The following is a 20,870-nucleotide window of genomic DNA, read 5'->3' on the forward strand; positions in this document are numbered from 1 at the left end:
CAGTTGTGTGGGCGTCTTCCAGGTTCCTTTCGCGGGGGAACTCTGCATCGGCTTGCTACTGAGCGCGAGAGTGTGTTGAACTTTTAGGTGGGAGATGTCGGAGAGTAACTCAGCAGAACGCAGCGACGGAAGAGACGGGCAGGTATCCGGTGCTGCCGTCATCGCCCAGGCACTGAAAACGCAAGTACGATGGACTTACCTGGAGCGGTGAGGCTCCTACGGAAGCCTTCGGGGGCCAAGCTGTTGTCTTGGAGACGAGGAGAGCGGTGGGAGTGGGAGGGAAGGAGGTTCGCCTGAGATGCTCCTTGCAGATGTGGCGGGGGCCCGGGCGTTTATTTCCCTGTTGTTGGCCCCCAGAATGTGGAGTACATGTTTGGCATCGTCGGCATCCCCGTGACCGAAATCGCTGTTGCCGCCCAGCAACTGGGCATCAGATACGTCGGGATGAGGAATGAGCAAGCGGTAAGCATGGACGCTGGGAGTCGAATGCATTGTTGTTTCTCATTAATAATCATGGAAAATACTCATTGCAGACAATCACTGCTTACCACTCTTCGAATACTTTACACACATTAATCACAACAGCCCTATGAGGCAGGAGCTATTTATTTAATCCTAGCGAACAGATGAGAAAAGTGAGACACGGAGGTTAAGTAACTTGCCTGAGGTGACAACTGTTATTGTCAGAGTCAGGATTTGAGCCAAGGTGTTCTGGGTCTAGAGTTCATGCTCTTCACACTACACAGTGCTGTGCTCTGCCAAGTGGAGAGTGTCAGAATTGGGACATTTTCCAGGTGTGAATCTGGGTTCCTGGCCTTCACTCTCATAACTACCTGTTATATGTTTATTATGGGGTATTCTTTGTCTAGTCTGACTTCCCTGTTAGGCCCCTTGTGACACATCTGTATCCCCTAGGTGGTTCCTGCGCATAATAGGTACTCACGGAGTACCTGGGAAACCAATGTGTGAAGGCCGACTCTCATGTTGTATAGTATGTGGCCTTCCAAGGTGACGGATAGCACAGATGATGAAGCCATGATTGGAATTCGGGTGTCCTAAATCCCAGTCCAGTGCTCATTCCATCACATCATGCCGCCACCTTTCTTAGAGGCTTATTTGGAAGCATGAGAAAAGAAGATAGGATATTTTGTCAACCCAGTCTCAGTTCTTCCTGTCAACCCAGCCTTACCTTTCTCTCAGCAATGCTGGCTTAAAGATCAAGAATCCACTTCTGCAGTGTCATATACTATCAGTCCATCTAAAGCTAACCTTCCCTGCTTTCCACTCCCACTGTTGCCCTCTAATTCAGCCACTTGCCACCTCTTGCCTTGACCTTCTTAAGTGGTGCCCTTCGTCTGCCATCACATGTGAGCTCCTGGAGGGCAGGAATTGTGGTTCATTTGTTTTGTCCCCACAGTGCCTGGCTTGGTTAGGGCTTTTGCATGATGTAGATGCTTACTACATTTTCTTTAATTGAATGACATCCTTTATCTATAAGAGTTGAGAATTTCTTTTTTTTAGTCTTAAAACTAAAAGGTCTGGAGTTTGTATTGCTTCCACCTTCTACTTTTCTTAGTTGGAACACCATTCTATTCTTCCATGAAGCTAATGACCTATTAATGGGTCTTACGTTTTACTCTTTCTCCGTGGTGGGAAGTCTGGTTTCTTCTTCATACAGCGCATATTTACTGAGTACCTACTATATACCAAGTACTATGTTACATAACCTTTGGGAGATATATGCAGGAATGAGTTTAGCCTTGATCTTCAAGTTGATCACAGTCTGGGAAGATGAGGGCAAGACACACCAAAAGTATCAAGTATAATAACTCAAAGTAGATATATGTGTAAGGGACAGTATATATAAAAGGTGACCGGTTCTCTGAGTAGGACAGAGAAGATTACGTATAGAGGCAGTGTTTGTTCATGCTGTTCCATCAAGATAGCGTGCAGGCATGGTGGCCTGTAAGACTGCAAGGTAGGCAGAGGGGAGGTTGTAGAGAGTCTGTAGCTGGAAAAGGAGTGTGGAATTTTTTCAAAAGGCATTGAGTGAGACTGTAAAGTGTTTTGTAAATAGGTGGGCAACATATTAGATTTGTATTTTAGAAAGATGATTTTTGTGGTAGTATAGAGTATGGATCAGAAGGGCGGCCTGAAGTTTTCAGTCCTCATAAGCTTAGTTACTTTATTTTAATATAAGACTGGGTCTCATAACATAAGACTGGGTGTTATGTTAATTTTTGCTCCAATAGACTCATTAGAGCTGATGTTCTGGTTAGGTCTCATTTTCAGGGAAACATAGTAGTAGGAGTGCTGTGAATTATGTTTATTTTATAGCTGAAGCAGCCAAGGTCCAGAGTAACTTGCCAAAATTACACAGTGGAAATTAGGGGAACTGGGATTGGAATCCAAACAGTTTGGTTCCAGAGTTTGTTCTTTTAAGTACTGCAAACACCATTCTGCCTGTGAGTGGAGGTAATTGGTAGAGAAATAGATTTTTTTTATGATCATAAAACCAGTTCCTTTTCAACTTTTGACATCTATTGCCAGAGGAATATAATTTTTGTTATATATTGTTTTTTATTTTGTATTCTGTGGCAGTATTTCTTACCGCTTTAATGAGTGGGCAGTGCTCCTCAGTATCCAAATAAGTATTCTTCTTGCAGGAGATATTTTGTGCATCGCATTTCTTAGGAGTTGTCTTACTCTTGTTCTGTGTGAATTTGGCCGTTTGTGCAAAAGACAAAAGGACCAATAGAGAATAGCAACACAGAAAAAGTATATAGCCTTTGTGCAGCTTCTTAGTTGGGCATATGGCAGTGGTGCCGGTTACGATTATGATTCATAAAAATTTATTTTCAAAATTTTACACTTATGTTCTTAATATGGATTTATTTAAGTTCAGTTTTTGGCTTTGAATGGATGTTAGAAAGTGCCTGATTTATAATTATTTCTAAAAAATGAGAAGCAATAATACTAGAATAAATGATGTTCTAAACTCAGAAGGATTTGTTTGAGAGGGCAGTTAGCATTTTTCCAGGTTATTTTTATTTAATTTAGCACCTCTCCTCTTCCTGTTATGAGCTGAAGTAACAATTTAAAACTAAAAACTAACCATATACAAACCATAAAAGAAATCTCAACAGATCGCCAGGGATTGAAAACATACAGTGTATGTAACCTAACCACATGGAAATAAACGATTCCAGTAACAGAAAGATAACTGGAAAATCCCCAAATGCTTGGAGATTAAATACATACTTTGTAAATATTTGAAAAGATTAATATATCAATAAACTTCAAGGTAGACTGATCAAAAATAAAAGGAAAGATATAAATTACCTGTCAGGAATCAAAAAGGAGACATCTCTATGAACCCTAATTAACCAATGGATTGAAGAAGAAATCAAAATGGAAAATAGAAAATATTTGAGTTAATGATAATGAAAAGATGAGATATCAAACTTGTAAACTATAGCGAAAGCAGTTCTTAGAGGAAATAGTTTCAAATGAATCTATTAATTAGTAAAGAAGATCAAAAACCAATGCTCTTAGTTTACATTTTAAAAAGCTAGAAAAAGAAAACTAAATTAAACCCAAAATGAAAGGAGCAAAATAACACAAGAGCCAAAATCAATGAAAGAAAACAAATGAAAAATAGAGAAAAAACAACAAAGCCAAAAATTGGTTAAATTTGATAAATCCCTAGCAAGACTGATGAAGAATGAAAAAGGAAAAAACACAAATTACCAATATTAGGAATAAAAAAAGAGGATATCCCTACTGTGTTTTTCCAAAAATAAGACCTTATATTTTACTATAAGACTGGGTCTTATGTAATATAATGTATTATATAACATATTATATAAGACCGGGTCTTATATTAATTTTTGCTCCAGAAGACGCGTTAGAGTTGATTGAATGGCTAGGTCTTATTTTCAGTGAAACAGGGTATTGATATTTAAGCAATTGTAAGAGGATGTTTTGAGTAAACTAGATGACATGGACAAATTCCTAGAAAAACTGAAAACTAGATTAGATACCTACAACATTATTTTAAATTTATAGGTGTAGAACATTACTTGTTAAAATGGAAGGTGTTCGAGTTCTTTCTTTAAAATGAAGTTCTAGTCTCTTACTTAACAGTAAATTACTAATACATGTACTTACTGTGAGGATCCCACTATGCTTATGTATGTATGACCCAGTGTTTTTTCTTTGTAGGCTTGTTATGCTGCCTCTGCGGTTGGATATCTGACAGGCAGGTAAACTAAAGTCTGTTTTATTTCAATTTCTATTAAAGCCTGTCTTAAACAAAGGTTCTTAAGAAATTACTTTATAAATGTAAAATGGCAAACTGAATTATATGAAGATAGCTTTTCCTTGAGAGCTTTAAGCTTAGAAGTCATCTAGGGTAAAGCATTCAAGTCAATTAAAAAAATTTGGACAGAGCACCACATTTCAGGACTACTTTCTATGAAATATCAATTGAGTCTATATTTACTTGTTAAAAAAAATTTAAGAACACTTCTTTTTTCCATACAAAAATGTAGGAAGCAGTCAAAACGTTGTTTCTGTATGCAGTCAACTTGATTTAGCCCAAATACAATATGAGCAAAATATGAAGAGGTTAGTGAAATACAATGTGAAGATGATAACGTACCTTATTTCTTGCAGGAACACTGATATCTTTCTCTTGTTTTTGTTTTTTTCTTTAATGCAAAAATATTTTAATAATTGCTTAACCAAGAATGTTATCATGTTTCACCCTAAAGTGATAGGAATCAAGGATTGCATTTGACCAGCTCTTAATATAATAAAATAAATTCTGTTTTACTTTTAGGCCAGGAGTATGCCTTGTTGTTTCTGGCCCAGGTCTCGTTCACGCCTTGGGTGGTATGGCGAATGCAAACATGAACTGTTGGTAATTAGATTATTATTATTGAAAACATTTTCTTAAAAATGTCAGTGCATTGTTTTACCTAGTGGAGCAACCACTGATGTGGGGTGGAGGAATTATGTGCTTGAGAGAATGGCTTAGTAAAAACTTAAATTAAGAAGAGTATTAGGAAAAAAATTTAAAACTATCAGCAATTCCATTACTTGGAGATAAATCCAGTTGACATTTTGGAATATATAGATATAATCTATATATACATATTGGAATTTGTGTATAGTTCTCTTTACTTAAAGTGAAGAATTATTTGTTAAAGATCCCAGCTCAGTACGCAAGAATGAATTTTAATTCTTCATCTTTTTTTGCACAATTAGCAAGAAAATTGAAATTCTTATATTTATTGTTTGCTTTCTAAGCTGCTTAGTTACCTGCTCTTTGACCTTGCCCATAAACCCCATCTCTGGTACTTTATCAATAAGATCATGTTAAAAAGGGTTATGTTTTAATCAATTCATACAATATTTAATTTTCCTAGTGGGAAGGACATTTTTGTCTTTCTTGCCACGTGGTTCTTATAGTTCCTTCTTCCCTTTCTTCTTTTCTAGTCTTTCTCTTATTTACTTTTGGGTCTGATATTTTTGGAGTAAGTTTAGCTTTTTTTTTTTTTTTTCTCCTTAAAGGGTAAGAATGTCATTGCTGAGGAATTTCACTCATTCTGCCGTTTTCAAATAGACTCACTTAGGAAAGTGTGAAAAACATTTTCTCCTCTTAATCTCAAGAATAATGGGAAGGGCATAAGAATTCATTTTACTTCACCACAGCTGGAGGTTTAACATTAGCATCCGAAAGGGCAGAGGAGAGAGGGGCATGGAGGAAAAACATTTATTATAAAATTCCTGGAACTGAGGAAGGGTTCTCTCATAACAGGTTATTTCCTAAATCTTTTTAAATCTACAATTTTTAAGGGGAAATGTACTTTTCATTCTCTCTTTTTTTTTAACGTTCATTGAGTATTTATTATTCATTGGGCACTCGGCTGAGTACTTTAAAAGTTGATCTCATTTGCTACTCTCTTTTAAAAACATGAATGTTTCAGGCCCTTGCTTGTGATTGGTGGTTCCTCTGAAAGAAGTCAGGAAACAATGGGAGCCTTCCAGGAGTTTCCTCAGGTACTGAACTCTTAAGATTTTTCCTGTAGAGTTTAGTAGCATAATCATACACCATTAAGATTTGTGGAGAATATTATATGTCAATTGTTTTAAATACATGCATACATACATACAAAATGATTTATGAAGAATAAAAACTCCTGTCTACAAAATAAACAAAATTAAATAGATGTACCTGAGGTAATTTTTTTTTTTTTTTTTTACCTGATGTAATTTAATTTTCCTCAACTATAAGACTATTTTAGTGTGGATAGTAAGAAAGCTTCATCTCTGCTTAGGAGTGATCTTCCAAGAAATACACCTTTTTGTCAGGCTTTTAAACTCTAAAAGTAAGTTTTTTCAAATTACAAAAATGCAGGAATAAAAATGGTTTTAGACTATATGTCTTAGACTTTGGGGAAGTGAAAGGTTGTGAAGAAAATCCTACTCAAAATGACTATCAGTTGACTCTGGACAAGTTCATGTTTATTTTAGATGGCTGCAGGAAAGTATTTAAAAATTTTTAAAAATTTGAAAGATTTTATCAACAAATGCTACAGTTTTAAGAATAGTTGTAAAAAGCAAACAGGTGAGAATGAATAATACTTAAAATATGAATATATTTGAGTATTTATAGCACCTAGTTATGACCAAAGTTAAAAACCATTAGGCAAAGTTTATTGGTAAATCAGGAATCGTGAGAACTTCAAAATATAAACAGAATTTTGTATATGATTTAAACTAATAAATACTACATCTTGATACAGGTTAATAAAAAAGTTGTTTTATACTCTTGAAAGGGAATTGAAATTTTGCTTAGTTAATAATGGTAGAGACCATTGTTTAAAAGATGCTGATATATGTATTTGAAAAATAAGTAGAGCACATAAGTTATTTAAAAGGAAATTTAAAGTTGCTACAAAACTATAGAAATCAGAATAATGTCCGTTACAAATATTTTTTCCTAAAAAGGAAAATAATAGAAGTTTATTAAGTGAAATTAAAAATTTGAAGAGAAAAATCACTGATTTGATTTAAAATCCAAATACTGGTTTCTTATGGAAATACTTAAAACTAAATGACATGACTATGAACAGGTTGAAAGTTAGGGAGTAATCTAAATTCTGTTATGCTTGTGGGACTGAGACTACCAACTGTTTCACAGATTTCTAACATGCCTGTGGGACTCAGACTACCATTTGTTCCATAGACTTCATATCAAAACGTATCAAGAGAAACAGTCTCTATATAATGCTTCAAAGTACATTAAACAGTGAAAACTTAACACTACTGAGTTCACATGACCCAAACAGCATACCAACAAAATATGTAACAGGAAAACTGGCAGAAATGTAAGAATAGATTATTATTGTAATAAGATATAACACATGAAGTTGTATATTTCTGGCTGTGGAATTTCTGGGTCCCACGATATACTCATTTTAATTTTTAGAAGACATTGTCAACTTCTCTTCCCATTTATATTCTCACCAGCAGTTTATGAGAGCGCCTGTTTTCCTGTGTTGTAGTTGCTGGGTATTAATCTAAGCTTTTCAGTTTTGCCAATCTGAGAAATGAAAATGGTGTCTTATTTCAGTTTGCTTCCTGAATCATGCTGAAGTAGAAATTTGATTGTGCTTTGTACAGGCTTTTAAGAAACAGCCCAAGTAATGCGTTTTCTCCATCTTGCCTCTGAACATACTAGAAAGTAATGACTTAACATTTGGTCTTCTTTCAGAAGAGTAATATGATCTATGAGCTGAATTTTAAGTGATTTTCTTTTTGCATATAGGTTGAAGCTTGTAGATTATATAGCAAATTCTCTGCCCGGCCAAGCAGCATAGAAGCTATCCCCACTGTTATTGAAAAGGTACAGTGCTTAATTATAAGCCTTCTAAGCCAACTGATTTCTCTGTTGCTCATACCTGTGTTATTTTTATTCTCAATTGAATGAGTAACAATTTGGAATGTGTTCAGGTAGTTAAAGATTATATCGTTAAGAGCTATTTACATTTTAATGTTCACTGCCATTATATTTAATTACAGAAACAAGTTTTTCTGCAAAAAAAGTTTCTCCTGTACTTCAGTTAAAATTTTTTTTAATTATGGAAAAGTAAAAAGAAATATGAAACACTGGGTGCCCTTTCTCTTACGCTTTTTCAAAAGATTTTTGAAAATCAGTACTAATGCATATAATACCATCTCTCAGTTGATTAAACAGCATATTATAATTTTAGTTAACCAACATTTTAAATACGAAGTTACATTTGAGCCGTTTGAAAACCATATGTTACAGAAATCATTTGACACATTACAAAGACTTGGCTAGCAGAATCTAGTACATAATTTCTAAAACTAAAGTGTACTAGAACATGAATTTTAAAGCTCTAAATGAGTGTTTTCTTTCTTATTTCTCTCCTTTTAAACAAAAATATGTTTTAAAATACAGTTGACCCTTAAAAAATACGGGCTTGAACTGCACAGGCTCGCTTATATGTGGATTTTTTTCAATATGTACGGTACTGGAAACATATTTTTCTCTTCCTTACGATTTTCTCAATAACATTTTGTTTTCTCTAGCTTACTTTATTGTAAGAATACAGTATACAGTACATACAATGTACAAAATGTGTGTAGATCAACTGTTTATGTTATTGGGAAGGTTAACAACAGGCAAGTTTTGGGAAAGTCAAAAGCGATACACAGATTTTTGACTGTGTAGGGGGTTGGCACACCTAACCCTGCATTGTTCAAGGGTCAACTGTATATAAAATCAATAGAGGGTATTTCAGTTTTAATTAAATTTGTTTATTTCTCCATCTAAGGATGTCTAAAAAAATTAAAATAGTGTTCACTTTACAATTTTAAGTTATCTTTGAGTGGAATATGATAATAAGGATTGAGATTTTTGAAACATTTTCTTCTCTATTTGTAATAAACTTAGGCAGTAAGAAGCAGTATTTATGGTCGTCCAGGTGCCTGCTATGTTGACATACCTGCAGATTTTGTGAACGTCCAGGTGAATGCGAATTCTGTAAAGTGAGTATTAGTTATACTAGAGTTCCTTCTTAATTGTGTTATTATAATGCTTACCTGTTAAAAAGAAGTTGCCAAGCAGTTTATAAGTTAATCTTCATTTGTTGTAACTTTTGATAATTTGGTAATTAAACTGAATCCTAGCCAAAGGGCTTCTCTTAATTAAAATGGTATTATTCAGTAATTATTTTGGGATTTACTTACTAAATCAAATACTTGGAACTACATGAACTCCTCCTTTGAAATTACTCTTCCAGGACCCATAAGTAAACATCCTCATTAATGTAGTGTGGTTATTTAGTCTTCTTAGTGTAAATCAAGAGATGAGGTGACTGTTGAAAAATTATTAGAACTCAGCATAAAAACTTTTAGTCTTTGGGGTTTAAAAATACTCCAACACCAGATGTTACTATGATTTGCCAAGTTCCCTTATTCCTTAAATAAACACTGAGTGAACAATAAGTACAAGGAACATTTTCACTGGTATCTAAGTCACTCCTGATAAAGATGCGTACTTGGGTTAATGTATCAACCCTGAATACCACTGAGTACCTTCCTGCTGTCGTGGGCCAAGTGGTCCTCTAGTAACTACAGAAAGAAAGTGGGCATTTCTGTACACTCAGTACACCGAGGAGTGGTTTCTACGAGTATTTGGGAGAGTCAGACCAAAAGGACGTCTATTCTGCATAATACCTGAACATGATACCCAAAATAATATTGTTAGGCGCGGGGAGGCAGAGATGAGCCTCAGGTAAGTTAACCCTGTAAGCCTTCTTTAAAATTGTTATAAAGATTTGAATGTCCTCTTTTTGTATTATATGCCCAAGTTTTGTACAGTATGATATCTATTAAGTAGAGTAAATGGAATTAAAATACTGAGGATTTGGTGTCCAAAAATACTAAATTATGACAGTTTTAATATTTCTTTTACTAATGCATATTGTGGTACTAAAATATTGACTTATCCAGTGAGTGGAAATACAGTGAGTTATTTAAAAGCATGGACTTTGGAGACAGACGACCTAGTTAAATCCAGTCTTTGCCACATGCCATCTAAGGACACTGGGCAAGTTATTTTCTGAAATTTTTTTCCTCATTGGTGAAAGGGAGCTAATGGTAATACCTAACCTCACTGTTGAAAATTAAATGAGAATAAATGTCACATAGTAGGTATTAAATACCAGCTTTTAGTATGTTTTTTACTATTACAACAACTACTACTACCATGCAAAGTCATTAACTCACATTTCCTGTCACTGAATTACTCATTTGACTGGCTATTAGGTGATACTAGGGAATAACTGTTAATTTACTAGATGTGATAAGTGATAGGGATATTATGGTTATATAGGAGAAAGTCAGTCTTCTAGGGCTGCGTGGAAAAGTTTCTAAATCTGATGCTAATGATTTATTTTAAAATGATTCCAGAAAAAAAACACTTGTATGCATGTTTGTGTGTGTGTATGTGTGAAGCAAATGTAAAATGACATTAATTGTTGAATTTGTGTGGTGGATGTATGGAGTTGATTGTACTGTTTTTTCCTACATTTTTAGATATTTGATATTTTCACAATAAAAAATTTGAAAGTTGGTCTCTTTTAATAAACCAAAGTCTTTATTTCCAGATACACGGAGTGCTGCATGCCACCTCCTGTTAGTATGGCAGAAACCTCTGCTGTATACAAGGCAGCGTCTGTTCTTAGGAATGCCAAGCAGCCCCTTCTTATCATCGGGAAAGGTAGCATTGAATGGAACTCCAGATCTTCTAGGCTTTTGAAAGAATGCTGATTCTGTTTAGAAATTGTCTTTATTATTAACATCTGTTCTAATGTTGGAAATTGGAATAAGAGTTTTCTTCACCCATTTAGCATTATTTATTAGTTTTAAAATCATAGAATTATTTTAGAATGCCTAGAGATCTTGTCCTTTTAAGGGAATATCATTGGTTGCATTTCTTTGGTCTTTTGAGTAAAATACATTTTTTCCCATTATAAAAATAATATGTGATTATTATAAAAAATTTGGAAAAATCCAGAAGATTAGAAAAAAGAAATCCCTTCAGCCAAAGACAACTATTAGGTTGGTGCAAAAGTGATTGCGGTTTTTGCATTTATTTTCAACCTTTTAAACCGCAATTACTTTTGCACCAATCTAATATTTTTAACATATAGTACTTTTCTATTCCTTTTTTGCATGTATATTTTAATATATATTGTGATCATGCTACGTAGAAAGTTTTATATTCTACTTAATTCCTTTAACATTTCATTTTAAGGCTTTTGGTGCATATTGTCAAATTGCTTTCTCCCAAAATATTGTACCAATTTATACTCTTGTCAGCAATTTGTTATAGTACCCACTATATGTTTAGAACTGAGGGGGCTATGAATCACTTATGACCATGTTAGTCAATTATCAACTTAGGAACTAATTACATAGAAACTGAAAATAGTTTCGATGAAAATGGTGGATAACAGAAAATAATTGAAGTCAGAGCTGAGCTGAATGTAGCTACGTGATGTGTTAGCTCTCTCTGAGCTTCCAAACAACTGCTTTGAGTCTCAGATACCTCACTTGTAAAAAAGAGATATTAACTACCTCAACAGTATTGTTACAATTAAATAACAAAATGCAAAGCACTTGGTGGATGCTGGTTTTCATTTTTCCTTTAACCAATATTTGATGAGAGCTTATGATAAGGCAGGAAGTATAGAAAACATTTGCGAGGTACACAGAGAAATAATGTTCTCTTCGTGTAGGGAGATAGACCTGGTAACAAATAAGTGCAGTATGCCCTGCAGTGGTGTGTACAGAGAGGTGAGGTGGATTCTCAAGGCAAGAACAACAACATGCTCATGTAGTTGGTGTGGCAGGACTATCCGGAAGAGATGACACTGGTTACACCATGAAAATCATGTATCATAGGTCACTGAGTGGACAGAGAGAACAAAGGCAGTCCAGGAAGAGAGAACTGTGTGAGCAAAGATACAGAGGCAAGAAGGAGAATACAAGGAAACTTTCTGGATGAGCAAAAGGAACTACTTTTCATCGTACATGGACGAGAAAAGATTCTAAGGCAGTTTTATGAAGGGAGAATTATACTGAATCTGAACATGCACTATACCGTTTACTGGGATTCAGTAGAGAAGTGTAAGTCCCAAATACTGAGTAATATTCTGCTAGCCCTGAACAAAGAGTATAAAACTAAATGGCTAAAAAGAAATATAGTGGTCTGGATGACGTTAGACATGAAGTCATCTCTATATTCAGACAGTGAGTTGTTTTCAGTGTCATTGAAATAGGGCAGGTGGTTATTCTGCAGGCACACACTAAAAAAATGATATCTGACCCACTTGGGTTAGCCCTGTTGCAGTTACAAAATTGTAGAGCCTATTGGAGAAATCTGCAGAGCTTTAGAATCTTCTGCCCATTGTTAGAATTTCCATGCCTAGACTAGAAGACTGCAACCCAGGTTAGCTGGTGGTGGGGAGCAGTGTGTGAGGTTAGAGAGATCTTTCCCCTATCAGGATAGTGCAGTCCTTCCTGACCTGCCTGAGTGAGCAGTAATTCAGTAGGACCGGAACATGGAACAGGCAGCAAGAGGGGTGGGATGCAACTTTTATTGGGGCATAGACATCCTTTAGAATAATTGAGAATATTATTGGAGAAGAAATTAGAACTATTGCTTTCTTAAACATTTTAAAATACCGAAATAAAAACCGTAGTCATTTGTTTCGAGTTGAAGCCCCGTGTAAGCAGGAGAATATTTGAGAAGTTCTAAGAGGCAGTGTTAGCAGGGTCAGCGTCTGGAGCTTAACTGACTTATCCAACACATTTGCATTTTTTGCAGGCGCTGCTTATGCCCACGCAGAGGAGGGGATCAGGAAATTGGTGGAGCGGTGTCAATTGCCATTTTTGCCCACTCCCATGGGAAAGGGTGTTATTCCTGACAACCATCCAAACTGTGTAGGTGCTGCCAGATCCAGGTGTGTAGCATTCTAGATTTTAAATACAAAGGATTGGCAGATTTAAGGCTAATTTATTTTGTGACTTTAATGACTCTAGGAGAAGTTCTGAAAGAATCATGTAATTTTAAGCACACCTGTTTCCTTTTAGACTTTTCAGCCCTTTGAAGATGTTGTCCACTGTCCCCTGACTCTCACATGAGACATCTGCAGTCATTTGAATCATTGTTCCCCTACATGTAATATGTTATTTTTCTATGGCTGCTTTCAAGATTTTTCTTTATCTTTGATTTTCAAGTTTGACTATGATGTGTCTGGACATGGTTTTCTTTTATTTTTATCCTGCTTGGTGTTTTCTCATCTTCTAGAATTTGTAAATTGAGGTCTTTCACCAAATTTGGAAAGTTTTTGGTCATTATTTCTTCACATTTGTTTCTCTACACCAATCTATTTCCCTTCTCCTGGAATAACACAAATAATAGATATGTTCATATTGTCCTATAGGTCCCTGAAAATCTGTTCAATTCTTTTTAATCCTTTTGTCTCTTTTATATTTTCTGTTTCTCTGCTGAGAACTTCTATCTTTGCATTTATTTCAAGAATATTTTTGTTTACCTTATGAAACATAGTTATAATACCATGTTTCCCCAAAAATAAGACTTAGCTGGACAATCAGCTCTAATGCATAGTTTGCAAAAATTAATGTAAGACTGGGTATTATATTATATTATATTATATTATATTATATAAGACCCGGTATTATATTATATTATGTTATGTTATATTATATTATACTATGTTATATTACATAAGACCCAGCCTTATAGTAAAATAAGACCGGGTCCTATATTAATTTTTTGCTCCAAAAGACGCAGTAGAGCTGATTGTCCGGCTAGGTCTTATTTTCGGGGAAACACGATAGCTGCTTTAAAGTCTTTGTTTAATTCCAAAATCTGGGTCATCATAGAATTAGCATCTATCATTATCTTATCTTTTGGAAATTGGTCTCAGTTTTCTGGTTCTTTGTGTATTGAGTAATTTTGAATTGTATCCTGGAGTTTTGAATATTATGTTGTGAGAGTCAGGTCATATCGAAATCTTCTGTAGAATGTTGATTTTGTTTGTTTGTTTGTTTTAGCAAGCAGCTAGCCTGGTTAGGTTAAGACTGCATGCAAATTCTGTCTTACTGTGGGCAGTAGTAGTTCTAGGGTCGCTTCAGTTTCAAAGCTTTTGCTGTGCAATTTTGGGTCTGTCTACACGTGCCGAACCCCAAGGTCAGCCCCACACATGTGCTGGCTCATATCCATAGTTAGTGATTTCTTTTCTCTCTGGGACGTAGTCCCCCATCCCCTCTGATTTCCAGGAGTCCCTTTTCCTGGCCCTTGCTGCTGCCTTGTAGTACCACACCATCAGGGCTGCCTTTGAGGCAAAATGGCAGAAAAAAAGAAATAAAAAATAAGGAGATTGCCCCCATACTCTTCAGACGACCGGGGACCCTTTGCTCAGTTCTTCTGGCCTGAAAAATGATGTTTTTCTTGGAATTTTGTCTGCTTGGGAGCTACCACAACACTGCTGTGCAACAGGGCTATCCTCAGAGCATGGCTGGGAGGGAGAAAAACATTCTGAGCTTTTCCCCTTGTGCTCCGGCTTGCAGGGGTCCCTTTTCCTGAGTCTCTGGCCAAAAAGACAGTTTCTCTCCAGGTTTTTGCAGCTCTGCAGTTCTGCAACTAGGGCTGCCCTGAGTCAAAGGCAGGAGATACAGGAGCGGGAAAACCTTGGAAACTCACCCCCACGTGGGTCACTTCTTTAACTCCCCTCCCAATCTACCTACTTTTGTTTACTTTTCAGAATTCTCAGGTAGTTGCTTTTTCGATTTTGTTCAGTTTTCTGTTGTGATCAGTGGGAGAGCTAGGCTCTAGTGACCTTACCCAGTCTTGGCTGGCACTGGATGTCTCCTCTTTTTAGATTTTTAAAACACTTTTTGATAATCCATACATTGTTTTCTTTTAATTTCTTAAAATTTATTATGAAATATTCTAAATATACAAACGAGAGAATAATTTATTGAAAACTTATGTTATATCAATTTTACCAGCTATAACATAATATTAAGTAATATGTCATTGCTTGCTTTAGAGTTTTATTTTTATTTTTTTAAGAAACAAGAAATTAACAGATTTACAAACAGTCCCCTGTATATCTTTCCTGATCCCATTTCCTTCCTCCCTCTCCACAGTTAATCACCATTATGCATTTGGTATTTTTCATATTGTCATGCACGCATTAAAATTCATTTTGAGGCTTTTTAAAATGTAATGTTTCCTGTGCAATTTTTAATTATTGGTCATTTAATGCTTTCTTAATAGATTATATCTTTTTTATATTAGTATACATTGTACAGAAACCAAATGAATTTTTATACTAAATTTTTTAAAAAATATACTTTAACTTGAGTTGAACTGAAGTTTATTTTTGTTCCAGCCAAATTTTAAGAAGATAATATTAATGACATTAATAGTGTAAGAGAGATTCTAAAGAGCCATAATTAATTGAATAAACAATTTCAAGGGTTATAGAATATCTATAAGCAAATCTATCCTTCCACTTGTAGTTTTTTATCTGTTTAAATTGGGTCCCACAGGACTAGTATAATATATAAAGAAGTTATAGTGACAAAAATGTTAAGATCTATAAAAGAAAACTGTAAGAAATATACTTGGTATAGTGTTTTTTGAAAGCAATTCATGAATGTGAATCAATCCTCTTAAAAATACCTGCTTCTAGGAATCAATATGAAGTGTGTATTGAGATTCAAGCATAAAGATGTGCGATCTAGTACTATTAATAGCAAAGAAAATATCCAGGAATTGTGAAAAGGTTTAATAAACTTAATGTAGGTGTTCAGCAAAATATGTAGCCTTTAATTGTATTTAAGAAGAACCTAATGACAATGGAAAACATTTATGATAAGCAAAGGTGCATGAACCAGTATTACATAAGCTCAACTATGTAAAAATATACTTGCATAGAAAATAAGACTAAATGAAAACATACCAGGATATTAATAATAATTTATAAGTTGATAGTATTATTGGGTGCTTTTGGTGTCTTCTTTATACTCTTTATGCTTTTTCCAGATTATCTACAGTGGACTTGTATTGATTTTCTAATGTGAGAAAAGTAATAGAGTATAAATACAGTCCTATGGTAATATTTTTCTATGTACTTTTATATTACTAAATAGAATGGCGTCATAAATTATTTTAGTTTGAAAGGTCAAATTTAGCATAGAAGCTGATTCTTAACTAACATAATGAAGTTCCAAATTATTTAGATTTTCCAAATACTTTAGAAATTAATTTTAGAATAATTCAAATAAGAAACATAGATATACTTTTTGTGTTATATCTGATTTTTCTTTGTAATAGGGCTTTGCAATTTGCTGATGTAATCGTGTTATTTGGTGCCAGATTAAATTGGATTTTGCATTTTGGACTTCCTCCAAGATACCAGCCAGATGTGAAGTTTATCCAGGTACTCAGAGAACAGAGAAGAGAGATTTAAAATCAGAGAGATCTGTAGTTTATTGTTCTCCCTCTCAGCCATTACCAGCTCTGCTTTCTTCTTAGCTTTTGTGAAAAACCATTTCTCTTTTTACAAAAGTAGAATTTTATAAATTGTCTCACATAATTACAGGTACCAAAGTAATCTGCCTTTTCAAGCCTATGAAGCATACGTAATGTGCCACTTCTAATCAGAAAATCTTTCAAAATCAAGTTTTAAATAGTTTGAAAAGCCTAATTTGCCTCTTCTTCATGGTTCAGGTATATTTAAAGGTAGACAAGAGAGGTTTAATGAAGTAGGATGGTAGAGCAAAACATTCAGCATTGTGTGGGATTGAGTTGTTCTCTTAGATGCCAAAACTTTCAAACACCCTTTGTTTGGAAACCTCTAAACAAAGCTGCTTTTACCTATGTTATTAAACAGAGTATTTGGAATACAGGCTGACCTCCTTTTGATGACTCTTGACTTGGGGTGACCCTCTTTTTTTTTTAACTTTTATTTATTTTAAGTGTGTTTTTCCAGGACCCATCAGCTCCAAGTCAAGTAGTTGTTTCAATCTACTGTGTTTCCCCGAAAATAAGACCTAGCCGGACCATCAGCTCTATTGCGTCTTTTGGAGCAAAAATTTTTGCTTATTTTCTTATTTGCTAATTTCAAAAATTAGGTCTTATTTTCGGGGAAACACTGTAGTTGTGGAGGGCTCAGCTTACAGGGGCCCATGTGGGGATCGAACCAGCAACCTTGTTAAGAGCACCGCTCCCTAACCAACTGAGCTAACTGGCTGCCCCTGTAATGATCCTCTTTGTAAGCCAGTTTTCTTACTGGTGTGGAAAGTACTGCCTACATAGTGGCATGTAAACCTGTTCGACCTGCACAGATTGTGTATGGTATTTGATCATCCAGCTACAGTTGCTGTCTTCTCTTTATTTACCTTTTACTTAAGGAGTCAACTTCTAATAGTCCCTTTCCCCTGAGACCATTGAGAACTGAAACCACAAACAAGGGAGACCTGGGTCGTACCAGGAAGATGCTGCCACTTCTTTGATTGCCCCTCTTGATTACAAAATAAAGTGTATCCCCTTTTGGGTGGCTGAATTACTCCTGCTAGCAGAATGTATTTTCACTTGCCCATGGCCATCTAGAAATGGGGCTTCTACATGGGACTATATGGGAAGTAATCATGCCTTACCCTAGGAGTGGTCATGCCTTACCCTAGGAGTGGTCATGCCTTACCCTAGGAGTGGTCATGCCTTACCCTAGGAGTGGCTTTCAAAATGTGGTTCCTGGACCAGCAGCATCATCACCACCTGGGAAACCTGTTAGAAATGCACATTTTGGGGCCTTTCCCCAGACCTACTGAGATCAGAAATTCTGAGGTGGACTCTTGGAATCTACAGTTTAACAAGCCTTCCAGATGATTCTAATATATGCTCAAATTTGAGAACTCCTCTAAGTAGGAATTCCAATGTAATTAAGTAAAACCTTATTATTGATTAGATTCAGAACTATAAATGACCAAGTGAAATGCACTCCTGTGGGTATAACAGAACAATACCAATATTCTATAGAGTGGATTTTAAAATAAGGGAAGATGATGCGGTTTCTATACTAGCTATGATACTCATATAGTTCCATGGATTTTTATTTTTATTAAGAAACTTGTTGACCATCACATCTTTATCATGTTATATATACATAATTCATTTATTTAGCCTTAATCGACTTCTTAAAGAGTTTAAGAATAAACATGGCTGGTCTTCAGTCTTGTCTCTCTTTAGGTTGATATCTGTGCAGAAGAATTGGGGAATAATGTAAGACCTGCTGTGACTTTGCTAGGAGACATAAATGCTGTCACTAAACAAGTAAGAGCTTTTGCCTGGGTTTTAATTTATATGGATTGGTCTTTAGAGAATAGTTCTTTAAAATGTTTCAATCTTGGTTCACTTGGTGACAGGTCTGATAATATCTGTTTTAAACAATTTATGATAGAAAGCTATCCTTAAGTATAACTTTGGAACTTGGTAAATCCAGCTTCTTGTGTACAGATCATTTTTATGTGAGTAAGTTAAGCATTTTTGGAAGGTGATTGAAAATTTAAAGGCATTCAATAGGCAAGCAGTGATTTATTAAGTAGGATTCAGCTATCTGAAAAATTACAATGCAGTTTCCAAAGGCACTGAACTGACACCCAAGAAGTGGCTTTATGTACTGGAAAAGTCTTAGTATTTCTTTAGGCATTAAAGAGATTTTTACTCTTCAAAACTGTAATCAGTGACTTGTTCAGAGTCGTATAGTTTGTACATAATTTACACATTTCTTTGTGACAGGAGATAAAATATAGTCACATTTATCTCTTGATTTTGGATATAAATTGCTATTGTTATCATGATTATACAATGTTAGGGTGCAATCCCCAATCACATATTAAAACACTGGAATATTTGGCCTGTACCATGGGAATCCCTAAGTATTTGGGGCCGTTGGCCTTCCTGTAAGGGTTCCATGGAGAAGGTGATTTTCCTTTCAGTGTCAAAGATGGATGAGGCCTTAAAGGCCCCAGCCAGTGAGGCGGCAGGTAAGTAGCACTGTGCTCTGCCTGTGGTTATTCTAGCATGAGGCAGAAGTCCACACTGACCCAAATAAACCTTTCCTTGTTACCTATTTACCTTCTATCAGTTGTTTGCTGCCTAGAGGAAAAACAGTATGAGTGATGTGAAGGGGAGGATAATATAACAATATTGTCTTTAAGGAAAGATTTTTATGTTAATATGATTTCAGTTCATTTTCAAGAAAGAAAGAAAAAGTTTGTGGTGTTTTTCAGCTTTTAGAACAATTTGATAAAACACCGTGGCAGTATCCTCTAGAGAGCAAGTGGTGGAAAACTCTGAGAGAAAAAATGAGGAGCAATGAAGCTGCATCCAAGGTAATACTGGACCCACTGAAACTCAAGAATGCTTCAGATTCATGGTTCAGTTCTGTCATAGTATGGCATATGTATTCCTAAAAATCACCACACTATGCAAAATCATACAGTGAAACCCACTGGGCTCATGGGGGAAAAAGGTTTAGGGGCACAACTCGCAATAACTTTGTGAAACATTAAGATAGGAACCTAATAAAAATGGTGGCAAAGATGTGTGTGAGTGTGTGTGTGTATGGCACTTTCCCTTAGAAAAGACCTAGTTTCTTGTGGAAGTGGGCATTGGAAGCGTTACAGCTTGTGAGTTACTGGGGTGGAAGGAGGGTGATCTAACATTGAACAGAAGGTTATAAGAGTCTATGTGGATGGGTGTGGCTTACTGTCCTCAGTTTGACCTTGACACCAAATTACAGTTGAAGTCTTTTGGAGCCTTAAATCCTGGGGCATGTTGGGGCATGTTTTTCTACCTTTAAGATATAGATTCTTGGGGGAGGGGGGTTCACACAGTGTGAGGGATATAAATGATAAATGTCTAAGTTTTGCTTTGTCTTGTGCACCTGAAACTAATTAAATAAAATAAATAAATAAAAAATAAAAAAAAATGGTTTTTAAAAAACAAAACAAAAAAAAAAAAGAAAAAAAAAAGATATAGATTCTTCAAGGCATGCATTTATAATAGATAGGTATTTCATTAAAATTGAAATTTTAATCTAATGTATAGCTTTTTCTTTTTTTTAATTGCAGCTTTACTGAGGTATGATTGACATGTAAAATTGTAAGATATTTAAATGTACATTATGGTGATTTAATATACATACACATTGTGAAAGGATTCCCCCGTCTAGTTCACCTTTATTTTTATGTATTTTTTTGTGAGAACCTTTATAGCTTTCTTAATTCACTTAGTTGTTACTGGAAATTCTTTTGTGACTTCTTCATCAGCTATCACTTGCCTGATAGCTGAATGATTTGGAAATTGTAGTAATATGTGAAACCACCAAAACATCCACTACTAGCACTAAAATGAGCCACTTCTGCAGGACTTGGCATTTTCTATTTAAAGTCTTTGTATATAGTTTTCTGTCTGATTGTGAGAATGGTTGTTCCCGATTTTTTTCACTGTTTTGTTTATTCCTTTGCATCTTGGTTCAACTGGGTGTAGTTTACTGTGTTTGTGTAGTATTTCTCACTGACAGAATCATGCATGAGCAGACATGAAATCGAGTTATGCTCATATTGTTCCCTAATATATCAGTCATCTTGGAATAAATTCCCATTTTCAAAATAAGTGGAATTGATTATACATGATTCTGTCTTTCATTGGAATTTTAATCAGAGAC

The 20,870-nt window shown here is 35.2% G+C and overlaps 1 protein-coding gene across 2 annotated transcripts in view; it reads left to right on the forward strand.

The window, feature by feature from the left end:
• Nucleotides 1-89: 89 nt before the first annotated feature.
• The window catches only part of HACL1 (2-hydroxyacyl-CoA lyase 1), a 30,308-nt gene continuing 9,527 nt past the window's right edge, over nt 90-20,870 (forward strand). Inside the window, exons 1-12 of one of the 2 annotated variants that reach the window (XM_074312816.1) lie at nt 90-207; nt 358-462; nt 4,225-4,265; nt 4,844-4,924; nt 5,994-6,066; nt 7,838-7,915; nt 8,990-9,084; nt 10,707-10,819; nt 12,932-13,067; nt 16,475-16,580; nt 18,389-18,472; nt 19,432-19,533. In XM_074312816.1, coding sequence (XP_074168917.1) covers nt 190-207; nt 358-462; nt 4,225-4,265; nt 4,844-4,924; nt 5,994-6,066; nt 7,838-7,915; nt 8,990-9,084; nt 10,707-10,819; nt 12,932-13,067; nt 16,475-16,580; nt 18,389-18,472; nt 19,432-19,533 — 1,032 coding nt within the window. In that variant the 5' untranslated portion in view covers nt 90-189. The remainder of the gene's footprint in view (nt 208-357; nt 463-4,224; nt 4,266-4,843; nt 4,925-5,993; nt 6,067-7,837; nt 7,916-8,989; nt 9,085-10,706; nt 10,820-12,931; nt 13,068-16,474; nt 16,581-18,388; nt 18,473-19,431; nt 19,534-20,870) is intronic. The other variant, XM_019725984.2, reaches the window with a different exon arrangement.

Source organism: Rhinolophus sinicus, linkage group LG10 (genome assembly GCF_036562045.2).
Source record: "Rhinolophus sinicus isolate RSC01 linkage group LG10, ASM3656204v1, whole genome shotgun sequence".
In the NCBI taxonomy this organism is placed as follows: Eukaryota; Metazoa; Chordata; class Mammalia; order Chiroptera; family Rhinolophidae; genus Rhinolophus; species Rhinolophus sinicus.